The following is a 15,484-nucleotide window of genomic DNA, read 5'->3' as shown; positions in this document are numbered from 1 at the left end:
CAGTCACCCCCCACCCAACAGCCCCATGTGAGATTTGAAAAGGTCTTACCAAAGAAAGGCACACAAGGTGGATTTATTGACTTGAGTTTTGCTAAATACTTCTTAAAATGGTCTTGACTGAGTTCTACAGCTTCCTCTAAGATTTTCTTCTTCCTCTCTGGCACAGCCTGTTGAAAACAAAACGATACTAGTAATTTATGTGCACAGCCAGAGGAAGTACAGCTGCACAGTGACGCATGAAGGGACAGTCGCAGGGGCACAAGAGACTGGTTGTCACACTGCCACGGCTCACCTCGAAGGTGTGGTCCAGCCTGTAGACTGGCACGGAGTTGATGGCGCTGACGATCTCCAGGACACCGTTGAAGTTGTTCAGTTCCTGAAAGACCTGGAGGATCTCGATGATACGGCTGAACACGGCCACCCTCTCCTCCACGTTCTCCGCCTCCACAACACACCTGCGCACAGGGCAGAGTCAGCTGTTACTCATCGACACCCAGCTGAGGCAGCAGGGCCTGTAACCCACTGCCAAGGGACATCATTAATCATTTCACACTTTCAGGCTTGAGTGGATTGAGGGAACAAATGTCCCTGTTGTTCCATCTAGACTTCTGTGATATATGACTTACTGAACTGCTTTGCAAGCCCTAGCTTTTTAAAACATGTTTTAATGTCTTCAAACCCAGATGTAGTCTGTCCTCCAAACTACATGCATACTCACTTCTCGAACCACAGCGTGAGGTTGGTGGTGTGTCGGATCATCCTGAACAGATTAGGGGAGTTCTTCTCCTTGTCGTTTTTAGTCCAGACACTCCCCACCAGCTCAGAGGGGCGGACAGCCCTACAGACAGGAGCAACATGGTCAGCAACATGCTTTCAGCCAGGGATTTCAACAGTTATTACCGTTTTCTCTTTTTGTGCGGAGGGGGATCTTTATCTTTAGCCTTTTTCTTTTTTCACCACAAACTGGCAAATCTTTCAGGACTCTCTGGAAAGGCTCACCTGTAGAGTTCGGACTCCAGCAATGTGAGCTGGCGTGCAATCTCAATGGGGTGAAGGGTCATGAGGTCAAAGGTCTCGATCTGGCCTGCCCTGCTGATGTGCCATTCGATGGGAGGGGGCGGGATGGGGAAGGTGATGCTGTGAATGACTCCATTGGACTGGGTCTGCATCTTCCGCTTGATGATTTTACTGATGGATTCCACCCACTTCCTCATGGACTTTCCTATTCAGAGAGCCAATAAAACAGAAATGATCACGGCCAAGGAAAAGCACTTGGAGATAAATCAAGGCCACAGTGTATTTTTCCCCAAATGATTTCCTGGATTAAAAGCAGATTTAAATTTACTAAATTAAAGAAACAGCAATGATAAGAACTTAAGACACAAACGGGTGCCTGATGCATTTTGTACGCAGTTTCATGGCATTCAAACTAAAGGCCGACTCACTGACCTCGCAGCAGAATTTTACTGCCGATATAGTCTTCCAGTCTGTGCCGGAGTTCAGGGTCCGTCTCAAAGTCATAGAAGTGATGCTCCACCCATTGCCGGAACACATTCAGCACCCTGTGAGAAGGGAAGCCTGTGTCAGTTTCTACAACCCCTGGTTTTCTAATTTTATTTTAAATATTCTGTGAGCAGATGAGCATGGAGGAGAGCTTGTGCAGTAGCGAGGTCTGTACCTGAGCTGCACGGGCTGGACGTACTCCTTGCGAAACCTCTGGAGCTCGGCTGCCATCGGCTGCTCCCCGTTCAGCAGGGCCTGCCGGTCGGCCTCGGAGGGCTCGGGTTCCGGGATTTCAATCCTGCAGTGGTAACCAGGTCAGTGCCTCACAGCAAAGATATCCTTCCCCAAGCTTGTTATCATAGTTGATCATACGTTTTGACCCAGTTTATACATTGTAATACCAAAATAAATAGGACGAGACATCACATACAAAAGACAGCTATTCACAATGTATTGTTATCAATTGTACCGCTGCCCATCCCTCTCGGCTTTAATGATTGCAGCAATTACCCTGATGAATGTCCGGAGGAAAACTGGGCCATTCTCTAGCTCCAAAGGGGTTCTCTGGGATTGAGGTCAGGACTCTGAGCAGGCAATTCAAAGTTTTCTATTCTGTCTCAAACCTTAAACCAATTTGTTACATCCTTGATTGCAGTCATCTAGGTAGATCTATCATCCAAAATATTACAACACAGACTGATGGTCATGGTGCCAAAAACACAAACATAACATCATCATCTCAAAGCATTAGCGATTTATTTTGGCTTCCAAGTATAGATGAAACTCAGTCCTCCTTACCTGTCTATCAGCAGGTTGAGCAGCTCATGAGGCTTACAGAACGAACGGTATGTTGTCAGGAAGGTACGTACAAAATTGGGATCTGTAAAAGAACAGGTTCAGACAGTTAAGTAGTATAACAAAAGCCAACAGACCGCAGTATTTAGCCGCGGTTCAGGAATCGTTGGCCTCACCTGCATACATGTGGTAGGTGAGCCTCTCAATGAGCTTGACCACAGTGCCGGCCTTGATGATGGGGATGCCGGTCTTGCTCTGGATGTTGTCCTCGAACACAATGTTCTCCTCGGAGTCCTGCACGGCGAAGCGGTACTGTTCGGGCGAGGGGAGCCGCAGGGGCTGGGCCTGCTCCTCGTGCAGCAGCACTGTGTCCAGCATGCGGTCCAGAGTGCTGCGGTACTGCAGGGTGACCAGTGCCGCCATCCAGGCGCTCTTGTCCTCGGCGCTCTTGGCATAATAGGCGGCGCAGTTCTCGTCCTTGCTCACGATGTCGAAGGCGTGGCGCAGCTCGGTCGTGTCCTCACGGTCGGCGATGCGCACCTTCCGCAGCACGAACTTCTCCTTGAGCCGGAACTCGGCCCCACTGCCCGCGCCCGGCAGCCGCGAGCTCTGCCCGTGGTTGGCCTTGCAGCTGATCATCAGCCCGTCGAACAGGAAGATGTGGCGCTCGTGCTTGGCGCCGGCGCGGCACAGCGGGCCCTCCAGGATAAACTCGCTGCAGCACTGCCCGATGTCCTTGCCCTCCCAGCCGTCGATGCTCTTCTGGATTTCGTTCATCCGCTTGATGGCCAACTGCTTGCTGCGCACCTGCCGGCTGTATAGGCGGTACATGGGCTCCCTGAGGAAGCACCGAGAGCAGGCATGAGGAACAACAACAACAAACCAATCACACAAAGATTAATAACATCTATACCCTCCAAAACCTAATAATATCTATCCCCCAGGTGGTGAGGAGGCAGGGGCAGCTCTCACCCAGGCTTGCGGCGGGGCAGGTGTTTGCTGTAGATGCGCTCCACGCTGCACTGCAGATTCAGCAGGGCAGTGATGGCTTGTTTCAGACACTCCTGGTCGTCCTGGTCCAAACTGCGCTCCTGTAGTTGCTGCACAGACAACGACCACGATCAGTGAATTTGACATGTCTGTTTAGAGAATCTGACCATTTTATTGCAATAATGGTAAAAAGATGTGCTAACATCTAATGGACAGTATCACAGTTTTGCAAGGAGTCAATATTGTGTAGGACTGAACTCCTTATATGTACATTAATCAGTTTCTTCGGTATTAGTAGGTATCTGGGATCTTGAGATCAATATACACAAAAATACATTAAAATAAATCTTGATTCACAATAAAACAGACTTCTATTGTGACTTGACAATAACAAAGATCAAATGAAAATAAACTCCATATGAGACCATTCATTTGTACCACAAGTTTAAACATATCGTGCAGATCCTTGAACACTGTCTCTTTCCTGTCTGCCAAGAGACTTTGATTGCATTTCACACTTCTGCCACAAGATGGAGTCCTTTCAAAAAAGAGAAAAACCTGGAACTGGACATAGTTTTCTACAAATGTGTTTGGAAAATCAGACAGCCCCTCTGAAACTTGAGAATCTCACATTCCCCTGTCAGCTGACAAAAGACATTGTTTCGGATAGATTAGGTTACCCTGTCCTAAAATAGAAATGTAACAATTGCCGTTAAAAATAATTTGGCAGACCACCTGAACCTTGGCAGGGATCTCCGCGGGCCACACAATAAGCAGCACCGTGACTCTTTCATGCTGGAAGACCACCAGACCATGTCCCAATGCAGGGTACAGCACGTCTATGTCACTAGTTGTCAGGACTCACCTGCAGCAGTTCAAAGTAGTGCATACAGTGATAGACTGGGACCATCATGAGCTGTGGCAGGACGTACTGCACGGCCTCCTTGAAGCCCTCTGCTATTGACTGGGGAACAAGCACAGAGATAGACAGACAGTCAGTGAGAATCCCTACAGCTCCACACATTTGCCAGCAGAAACTGCAATTCACTGTGGTAAATATTCCCCCATGATGCTGTGTGCAACATAGACACAAACCACACAGTGCTTACAAATCCTTCACAAATATGAGAACGATGAAGATGATCAGATAGGAAAACATGCAGGAAGCTCTCTAGAGATCCTTTTATGCACAAGGAAGGGACGTGGCATTTTACAGTGCAGTTTTCTTGGGCAATTGCAAAGGAAAGAGAATGAGAGACAGAGAGATTGTGTTATGAATCCCAAAAGCCAGTGGCCGCTGGCTGTAGACGGCAAAGTAATATGAGCTGAGCGTCATTGTATCTCTTAAAAACCTCCCCCCTCCAACAGCAGACAGCTAATCAATACTCCACTGCACAGGCTCCTTACAAGAGTCTGCACTGACTGTCTGCCAAGACGGCCACATGCACACAGACATTAAGACCTGCACAAGTCCTATGTGCTAATAGTAGAAATGATTGAGAGTTCTTAAACTGTGCTTTGTTTTTATGCTAGCGATAGAAAGTTAATGACATTGCATGTTCTTTAAAGTCTGGCCATGCAGTATTGTGACCAGCTTCTAATTACTGAAGCAAACTCTTGCTGTCAGCTTCCTAATGACAAACACATACACACACATTTGTTCTAATTTAACACACTTTTGTAGTCCTTCATTTGGTCTGCGTTTAATTTTGTAGTGAGTGACCTGCCAAAGAAAAGGGGTATTGTTTCGAGGCTACTTCACAAGGCCACGCTCTTCCTTGGGACGCCCATTTCCAAACTGTTGCTAAATCAAGTGTGTAATATTTCTTATAGCTCAGCCTCATAAATTCCAGAGCAGTGACACTATTTCCCTCTTGTAGATAATGTTAAATCACAGATCTTGGGAGTCAGTCCCCTAGATAAAAAAGCTTGGAGAGGAATAATCATCAGCTCTGAGTTGCACAACCTCACCTCAATATTATTATATTAGGTTCTAACCAGAGCAACTGAAAGCTGTAGGATAGGAGGGGGTGGGGGGTGGGTGGGACCGGTAATCCATGCCTTGGAGACGTTGGACCCCTCTGAGAGAGTCGGAGAGCTTCATTGCGCTGTAGCCTACATTCATTATTGATAGACACTGGCTGGTAAACAGTGATGTTATGTGACTGAAGGGGTTTCTGCAGTTTGGGTTAAGCAACGCACTTTTATATTCACAGTCCCAGAGCTCAACAGCCAGTACGGTGACCTTGCGTATAAAATGCAATATAAGACTTTTAAGAAATAGGTTTTCAGATGGTTACTGGCAGAAAAAATTAAAAACAAACTAAACAAAATAGGAATAAAGAATTAGACCTATTCCTATACCACTGTAGTAACGTTTAAAACAAAAGAGCACTTTATGTTACGATCTCCAAACACTGAGTAGCCCCCCCTCCCCCCGTTTAGAGCTCTCATGCCAGCTCTGCTCTCTGGATGAAAGAGGCTGGCCTTACACTGGCCTGTTCTATTTTTAAAAAGCGATGTAATATATCCACAATACCAGACAGCGCAAAGTGCAGCGGTGCAGCGGGTCTCTGTGGGGACATTCATCTGATGGCAAGCTGACAAAGACAGGGAGAGAGGGGGGGAAAAGAAAAGAGGACAGGGAGATATGGAAAAAGGGAGAACAATAGAATTTAGGAGAATGAGAGAAGGAGGAAAAACAGGGAAAAGTGGGAAGCTGAAGATGTTGTTAAAGGGAGAGAGATGAGAAAGAGGAATCTGAAGATAATCAGGTAACTCTAAAACCAAGTGAGGTTGAAGAAGAGACAGAGGGGCTGTTTAAGTATGAAAATGTTGACGGCAGGCCACACTGCACATTCCACCGGTCTTTGTCTGGTTTGCTGCCCTGGCTGAAACCACAGCCACCATTGACATCCCGCCAAACACGAATACTTGACAGATATGGAAATATGTATGATGGTACATAAATCAAGACTGATAAAGATGGATGTAGATTAGCACAGAGGCAGGGGTATAAAAACATATTTACTCACCGCCTTCAAAAGTCTCTGTTTAAAATAAATGATAGCCTTGCCTTTTGGGAGATTAGTATTTATCAGTATCAGCCAAATTGGTATGTACACTTCCCCAGATAAATGTAGCCTAACAAATTTGTGACAGGGTGCCACAAAAAAAGTAATACGAAACATATTAAAGAAAATAAAAATAAGATTAGCATTTTTCTTTAACTGATGAAGTGTCGTTCCCTTCTCACTCCTCACAACATCAAATACATTTCGAGTACATTTAACTGAGGATGCTGATACCTGCACCACCTGGCTGTGAGGGCAGAGGGGGGACTGACGGTACCTGGAAGTGCAGGGCCACCGCGGGCCTGGCCATCAGATTGCTGAAGTGCTCATGGAATTGCCGGGAGAGGATATCCTGAGACAGGGTTTCATAGGGATCAAACGCTTGCTCCTGAAAGGAAATGAATGTGGATTTAAAAACTGGGTCTCTGCATGGCTTATTGTCTTGTGAACACAATATATGCCGTTACTGAACTGGAATGCACACAGAAAAAGTCACCCAAATGTAAATCTGCCATTCTGCCCACTTTGCCCAGAGACCCACAGGATGTACAAAACGAAGAGTCACTGTTGCCACTGTTGCGTCCTCCAAACGTCAACACCATCAGCTGACTGAGGATCTGACTCAGAGCTGAGACACTCACCTTCAGTCGGTTTCCAGAAATTACATAACAGAACATAAGAGGTGACAGAGAGGTCAGATGGCCAATTGTTTCCTGTCGTCCACAGCACACTGAATCTCATACGTCAGAGGCAGTTCGTCACAATAACACAGAAAATGACAGTACACTTATTTCTGATTTTTGTTTTAAGTTTGAACATTAAAGAAAAACAAACCAAAACAAAAGAAAACACAGAAAAAAGCAGTACAGTTATTTGTGGTGGCCTCCTGTCTCAAGGAAGCAGGTGACAGCAGTACCTCAGCCAGGTCCTCGAAGCAGCTGCCCACCAGAGGGTGAGGACTGCCGTCCGCGGTCATCTCCACTGCGTCCTCGATCAGCCCCAGCAGCTTCACGGTCAGCTCGTGGATGTCCAGGATGTTGCTAAAGATCACTTCGATATCCTGCAAAGAATGCCACACAGTGACGTTAAAGAGGCCGCATCCTACAGGTATCTTCACAGGTTTCCAGGTGTCTTTGCAGGTGCGTCTTCCCTGAGACCCTCGCAGAGACGCCTACAGCGATCTGCTGTAGCCACACATTTACGACTCTTCACACTTAATTAAAGGGCTTGAACTCGAGTGATTTGTTTTGCAAGGCCTCTGACTTGGCCACCGTGTCATATCCTCTCAGCTGTTCTTGGGGGCTGTAGGTGTGCTTTAACATGCATCATAGACTGTGTCATGTGGAAATATTATTTACATGTACAGATATTAATATGTGAATACACAGCTACAATAAGATTCTTACTTTTTTGGGGGGGTAAAGTAATATAGCGTTATAATACCTTTCACTATTCTGTAACATTAGTTTCAATATAATCCTATACAAATTGGACATCTCTAGCAGCTCTTTGCATCGACAGTGACACGGTGGGGACTGTGTGTCTTAATGGATTATTAAGATTCTGATTATGCTTTCTGAATACTTTCTTCTCTGAATTATCATCCGAAACACCCCTCCCATTTAAATGTATAAAGTCCCTTTACGCTGCATGCCTGCTGATTTATTCATGTTTACTGCTGCTCTATCCCTGACTTTGCTCATCTCACCTTAGCACACACACCACAACTGCTCTATACTGGCATATCAAATAGGGGAGCTTCTGAGGGCATCTGAACACAAGCATTAGCCATATAGTGCCCACCCTTGACAAAGAAAAGAGTATCAAACTCAATGTATGCCAAGCTTCAACAAGAAAGTGCCACACAGTGAAGTTTTGGAGGCTTCAGGAACGGCCACTCAGATGTACACCACAATGCCTTTCCATCGATCACCTCTCTACATATCTGAGTGAGTGAAATGAAGTGAAACTGCCCTACAAGATTTGCCCTTCCAGTAATCTGTCTGTTCAAGTCATTGGAGATGTACTGAAATTGTTCATGTTGTAATGTTACTAGATACTATTTGCTTGCAAACCTAAACTACACAAGGCCCTGCCACCCAATATTAAAATAAAACACCTATTTATTGACAAATAATTAAGTCTGATCACAGAATATGCATTGTTCTCACTGTGAAACTGTATTAGTTCTTTGTGGTTTGCGGGCTACATTGGCAAAACCAGCTTCTCTGCATCTAAAAAACCACAGGTGCGAGGCATTCTGCCCTATATATATATATATATATATATATATATATATATATATATATATATATATATATATATACACACACTTATAGACACATGCACACACATATACACGCACATATACACAAGCACACAGGTTTCAGGAGTGCAGGACGGTGTCCCTGACAGCAGACGTCAGACTCACTTGTGGAGTGAAGAGCTTCGGATTGGACAGGAAGGCGTCGCGGAACACCTTGATGATGAGGTCGAGCTCCCGCAGGTACTGCCGCTCCTCCGCTATCTCCAGCCGCACCAGGTCATCGTAGGTCAGCTCGCCGGTGGACGAGGGCTCGTCACCACACTGAGACACCAGCCCAATGTCCTCGTCCTGGTCAAACATGTCCATCAGCACCTGCAAAACAGGCATCCATACAGACAAGCTCAATCGTGTGCCTTCTTGCATATTAACCATATCTCCACAATAGCACACATTCATTAACATGTAGAATTAATACAGGAGGAAATAACAAAAGATAATTACACATTGTGCTAATTAGACTTTTTTGGTAAAATTAAAAAAGAAAAAACTTGCAGGGATGACATTTTGTTAATCTTAATCTATTTTATTATTATTATTATTATTATTATTATTATTATTATTATTACTTCCATTTTCGTGTATGAGAGCATCTGAATTGACTTAACATCGCGCAGTAAACAGTATTGCAAAAATTACAGATCGGATTATAAAACATCTCATGCTCCGCTCTTAAACTCTCTCCTGTTAGTTACACATGGGCACTTTTGATTCACTTTACCAATTTCACAGACACTCCTTGTCTAGCACTGCTGCAGTCCTCAGAATAAATTAATACATGATTACAGGCCGCGGTAATCCATAGCACTGAATTGACACTCTTGAGATAAGGGTGATCGGATCGCAGGAGCTAATTAGTAAGAGTGTAACACGGCTTTGAAAATGTGTCATCGCTGTGGTCTCACTGCCTGTTTTAACATGCAGTATTTTCAAAAGCAAAAATACACTACAAAGCGCAGTAAAAATAACCATTCCGAATCCTGTGGCACAATAATAATCTTTTCTTATAAAGCTGCGTTTCCCGGTTTTCTTTTAGTGATTGACCAGCTACATTTGTAGTTAAATGTTGGTCCGATTGTTGGGCTTTTTGTCCTATATAACCCAAGATTCTGGTTGTTACATGGAGCAGACTACTCAATAACATCTGCCGTTACACAACACACAGGATGTGACAGGAGTGCCACTGCCAGACACACCAGTCCTGGGAGCACTGATAACAACCAAAACTGTGATTCAAAGGCCACTTTTAAACTGAGCTGGATTCGAAAAGAAAGTGCAGGATTAGTAATAAAATAAACAAACGGCGGCATGATTGCCACTTTGTCTGTTGGTGTTATAAGGCAGCTTAGACTAGACTTAATTGCACAATCTCATTCAGAGAGTACAGGCATCCCAAGTACTGATACACTTGGAAATGACTTGGCATATGGCATATCAACCCCTACATCTATTGTACATGGTAAAACGTTTTTTGTTTGTTACCACTATAGATTGTGTAATAGTAATATGTGAGTTGTAGGTATATTTCTGTATACTAAACATTAACTCCTGCCAGCCACCTACCTTGTCTGCACACATCGAGACTTTGATGTCCTGCTGGCTGATCTCATAGTGCCTGATGTTGCCCACGTAATTCCCTGCCAGCTTCAGGATGTCAGCGGATATGTACTCCAGCACAGCCACGATGTACAGAGACACGTGGTAGTCGATCTTGTATCCGAGGACCTCCTGGAAAACAAAGCAGCATCCACTTTATAGGAACCTGCCCCACCACACAGCTGGTCACACCAAGTGAAGGCACTGGCCCAGGTACAAACTCTCAGACCGGTCTGTACATCGGTGCATATGGGCCTTTAACACACATACTGCATGACACAGCCCTGCCTGCGGGACTTGCCTTCAGCAGAGGGTGGATTTTGTCAACTGGCAGCAGCAGAGGGTTTCTCCTTTTGCGTTTCTCAATGGCAGACTGAGCGTCGGCGATGGCCCACTTGTCGATGGGATGGGGGAAGGTCTTCTGGACACGTTCCTGGGGAGCACACAGTGGGGACACATTACTAACCAAAAAGCAGTGGAACAAAACACACTGAGGGTGGGTCTGCTGTGGGAGAAGGCCATTAGAGAGGGGAGGATGGGCAGCTCAGTGGTGCACATTTATGGAAGTCCCCTAATGTCAATCCCTTTGAATTCATTATACCCTCTGTGAGACTAAAATTTCCTTAAAAGAGGTTGTGGTTTTTGTTGATTTCCTCACCGTAGATTTACAAAATAAATATAAAATATGAGCCTTTTGCTCAAAATATGTCTAATCCCTCATCCGCTTGATGCAATGTAGTGGTTTGTCTTCTTGGAGACTGAATCATATCGCACTCGGATAAAAGTGCAAGATCAAAGACAAAAGAAAGGGTATCTTTAATTGTAAATAAGCTGGTCGTGTTTCAGGTCCCAGGTGCTGTACCTCAACATCCTGGACGGTGCGTGGCTGAGCGACACACAGCATGTTCAACAGCTGCAGAATCAGCTCTTCAATGTGCTGAAGGGCATCCTCTTTGGCTGACAAATTGGGATGAACCTGGAGCTGTACCTGTCAATGGAGAATCATGCAACAATCAGGACAAAGTACTCCTAATGCCTGGGAAAAGACTAAACAGTTGTAGCTCTGGCCTTCCATCACTTTCTATGCTGTTATTAGATGTCTTATGATGTCTAAAAGAGCAGAGCCAGTATCCATGGACACCACTGACCTATAACTTATACGATGCAAGTTAGGGAGACAACAACTTAACGACAAAATGGCCCACAATGAGAGTCAGCTCAGGCCCAGTACAGTACCGCAGTTGTTACCTTTGGCATGGCCCTTTCCACTGAGAAAGACTAATTCATCACATCTGTAACTAGCTGTGGTGGTGGGAAGAGTTCAGAGAAGTTCACTTTCTAAAAATAAAAATGAAAAACCAACAGACATCACTTAACTGTCTAATCACTTCAGTCACAGCCTCCTGTACCCGGCTGCTCCCAACCTTTTTAAACAGGACTCACACTTTTCACAGGGATGCATGTGCACAGCTATTTTTATGGGCTTCTAATTCATCATCCACGGCCCTCACACATAATCCCCTGGTATTACTGAGCGTGCAAGCGTGTAAATATAGAAGCAAGAGAGATGATTTTCCAACGGAAAGTGAGAGGAGATGCCTCTAATTAGACTGTCTCCTTCTGTGGAATGCAGTCTGTTGAGATGCTATTGTGAGGCAGGTCCTGCAAAAGCAACAGAAACTAAAGCAAAGACAACACGGGAAACAATGCCACGCTGTTTGCACGGCTGCACTGGAATTACCCCCGCGCAGACGGAGCCCTGGCCCTGCTGGATACAGCACGTCGCCCCCATATCGGGGAATGTGCTAGGAGAGTGGAAGGTCACTTGACCAGCCTGTGAAATTTCTCTCCGCTGAGCCTGGAAAAGCTGGCCTATGTGCGGTTCTACTGAGGGGACCAGACAAAGACCAAAACAGAACGTGTCTATAACTTTAAGTTGTTGTGTCTTGGGGTGCTTGGCTCCCATTCCAGATCATGCAGTGTGCCGGCGCTGTGGCCCTGCCTATACCTGCCGCTGGCTGGCGGGAGTGCATCCTTCCTGAATTACATCTGCATTCCCTCCAGCAATATTTGGGGTGGTTTCTATATACGCACGAACTAACCACAGGACTTGAACGTACACATTGCAGATGCGAGGTGTACAGATTCACGAGGATATTACATGCCACCCATTTCCATTTCCGTTTCAGGGAAGTGCCTTCATACGCAACACTGAGGGCTGCATCAACATCTTCCCTGTCACATTTCTCAACAAGACGTATTAGAATAAGGCCAACTACTGGCCAATGGCAAACCCCATTACAAGACAGCTTCAAGGTTAAATTTGGCTTCATAAATGATTATATTTAAAAAGTGCAATGAGATGTATTTAAAAGCATGTTGTGTTATGCATATAATGTGTGACTTTGCAAAAAAAAAAAGTGGTTAAATTTCAAAATAAAGAAGCATGACCAAAATATAGCTAGAAGCCTTATCCTTCCCATCATGACTCAAAGTAAGTTTAACATAAGCATATCAGATTTTTATATGAGGGAACTTTACGGCATTGCTGATATAAGGTACAAAACTTCAGTAAAAAGATAATACAAGACACCCAGTGGGATTATTTATGGGTAGACACTGTGAATATTAATCCTGTTTGTCCCTTTAAGTAACTATACTCTTCCTTCGGTGTCACTACTTCTGTACTGACTCTGCCATACAGTTGATAAGGTCCCCAGGAGGAAAAAAAAAAAAAAAAAGGGTCTGGCTAAACTGGACCCAGAGCAGCACCAAACCCAGCCTTCCCTATTTCCTGTCACACAAGGAGGTCTTTTGTGCACTGATTCAATCTGCTGAACGCTGTGCGCAATCAAGATAACGGCCCCGTGGACACGAATTCCCCCAGACATTATGCACAGTGCTGTTTGTTCATCGCCATGTGTTCGCAGGCAGCAGGCAGGGCGTACAACCAGCGGTGACATCATCGAAAGCCAATGTGAGGGGAGAGCTGGCAAGAGCTTGCTGCCTACGTGCGGTCAATCTTTTAACCTCCATCTCCCGGGAGGCAGCAGTGAGGTGAGTTAGGAGAGAACAACACAAACACATCCACACGACAGCAAATGGGTGGAATTCAAACTTGGAATAATTCATTTTGCGTTTTTAATTTGTTTCCTCCTTGCTCCCTTTCCCGTAGCCCCTGACTGTGACCTTACATCTTGACAGCACTTAGCTTTTACCGTCCAGCATGTAGGACCTCACTTACTGTACTTGCCTGTGTAAATTGTAAATTAGAAGTTGTAAAATGTATTATATTTTGAATTGCTATGTTTTATGTACATTGAATTTGTAATGATTGATGCCTTTATTGAACTGTATTTTTGCACTTTGTTTTGCACTTATGCTGTAAGTCGCCCTGGATAAGGGCATCTGCCAAGAAAAAAAAATAATAATAATAATTTTCATTCATCACTTTATTATTATTTGATTTTTACATGTATTTATCTGACGTAGCATTATTCACGCTCTCTCCCACTATCTCAGGACATCCTTCAAGTGTAGGAAAACCAGTTACTTCATGTCCTAAATGGCACTTCACCTGAATATACTGCAAAGCTTGAATTACTCTGCAACAGGCAGGCGATGTGCAATGAGAGCGGCATTGTTTAAGTTCCCGGGAAAAAACAGCTGACTTTACAAATAACCAAACGGATTTAGTCTGAACTGAGATCATTTGCAGATCACAATTACAGATAAAAATCAAACAGGTGAAAAAGTATTGAACCGTGGCCATTTTTCTTCAACCTTTTTTTTGGATTTGTTTTTTGTAAACCGACTTAAACAATCCGAGTGGTTTTCAATCTCCCTGCAGTTATTGTAATCCCTTGGACATTCTTCTGCTCCAGTGTTGGTAAAAGTGTCCAAGCACATATCAATAACTACTACAGAAGTGCAGTTGAACATATGAACACAAGCACCCGCCTCCCTGCCCTTGCATGCTATTAATATTGTTCTTATTTTCCCCTTCAAAACATTGCACTCTATTATCTTAATGCAGAGTTCTATCTGCTAGTGGAAGCTTATCAAATTTAAAGGACAGATCCATTCTTAATTAGCTATTAGCTTTCATCTGGATACAGAAGGGTAAGATGGAGAGCTGGGGGGGTACTGAGGCAATGCAGGCTGTCAGGCATCCAATCACCATTAGGAAGAAGAAAGGGAGGACAGAGAGGGGGCCCAGGCAGCTGCAAGACAGGGGTCAGAGCAGGGTTGCCACTGTCCCTCCCCCTGTGGGTGTCTATGGTTACTTTACATTAAGAAATAAGACCCATCTCAGAGGGAATTACCCATGGTTCCAGTGTACTTTCATTACAGCCCATCTCAGCATTTCCCCCCAGGAGAGAGGATCATGGCACTAGCTTGACATCATTGATGTTTTATACTGACATTAACACACTAAAGCCCTTTGCAAGACATGGCATGGCACAGAGGGCCTGTGTACTGTCATTACACAGGCAGTCCGCAGAAGGAAAGGTATAAATACAAGTGATATTAATACATGGAAAATCAGGCTTATTTAGCTTAAATGACCATTGACCCTTTCTCCTTTTCCACTGTAACAGAAAGAGCTGAGACCAGCAAATCCTTATAAACAGACACCTGACCTGGAAAATAAATGATCTGATAATTAAACAAACACTCTCAGCAATGTTAAAGGTGAACCTGCTTAAAGAAGGTTGACACCACAGTACCTACTTCATAAAGGTCAAAGCGATCTCATGTGATGAAGGCAAACTAAGCGTGTGGTCTTTATTCTGTCAAGAGAGCAGACATTGTTCCCAGCAGAGAAAAGCAAAGTTAGATTCAACAAAGTCTGAAGGTCATACCCAAGAATGTCCTAAATGCTCCAATGTCCTAAATAAACACCTGCTGGATAACAAGTCCAGTATAGGTACACCCTGCTCTGCACAATTCCTCTATGTACAGGTTCTTTATAGCACAGATTGATTGCATTTGATAATGAAGTAAATAAATAATGTTTGCAAAACTCAAACTTAACAGTCGCCTTGCATAGACAGATGGCATAGTTTATTTTTTAATGTTCCACTATTTTCAGTAAATAAAAACATAATATAAAATAAAAAAATGGCGAGAGAAAGAGAACATTAAAAAGGAACAAAAAAAATCATCATAATGGGACCAAAATGAGCCGGAAGTGAAAGTC

General features: G+C 44.3%; 1 protein-coding gene across 1 annotated transcript in view; it reads right to left on the bottom strand.

Annotated features, from left to right (window-relative positions):
- Window positions 1–15,484, bottom strand: part of sos2 (son of sevenless homolog 2 (Drosophila)) — a 34,420-nt gene that overhangs the window by 5,233 nt on the left and 13,703 nt on the right. Inside the window, exons 2-17 of the mRNA XM_066694068.1 lie at window positions 11,144–11,269; window positions 10,583–10,714; window positions 10,249–10,413; window positions 8,794–9,000; window positions 7,279–7,422; window positions 6,640–6,750; window positions 4,154–4,252; window positions 3,271–3,398; window positions 2,475–3,136; window positions 2,302–2,383; window positions 1,679–1,801; window positions 1,450–1,562; window positions 1,000–1,222; window positions 719–838; window positions 293–455; window positions 50–167 (exon numbers count right to left, since the gene is read on the bottom strand). Of these exons, the coding sequence (XP_066550165.1) occupies window positions 50–167; window positions 293–455; window positions 719–838; window positions 1,000–1,222; window positions 1,450–1,562; window positions 1,679–1,801; window positions 2,302–2,383; window positions 2,475–3,136; window positions 3,271–3,398; window positions 4,154–4,252; window positions 6,640–6,750; window positions 7,279–7,422; window positions 8,794–9,000; window positions 10,249–10,413; window positions 10,583–10,714; window positions 11,144–11,269 (2,716 nt within the window). The remainder of the gene's footprint in view (window positions 1–49; window positions 168–292; window positions 456–718; window positions 839–999; window positions 1,223–1,449; window positions 1,563–1,678; window positions 1,802–2,301; window positions 2,384–2,474; window positions 3,137–3,270; window positions 3,399–4,153; window positions 4,253–6,639; window positions 6,751–7,278; window positions 7,423–8,793; window positions 9,001–10,248; window positions 10,414–10,582; window positions 10,715–11,143; window positions 11,270–15,484) is intronic.

The sequence above is a fragment of the Amia ocellicauda genome, chromosome 21, assembly GCF_036373705.1.
Source record: "Amia ocellicauda isolate fAmiCal2 chromosome 21, fAmiCal2.hap1, whole genome shotgun sequence".
NCBI classification, from domain to species: Eukaryota; Metazoa; Chordata; class Actinopteri; order Amiiformes; family Amiidae; genus Amia; species Amia ocellicauda.
Note: the sequence above shows the minus strand (reverse complement) of the source record. Positions and strands in the feature narration are given on the sequence as shown.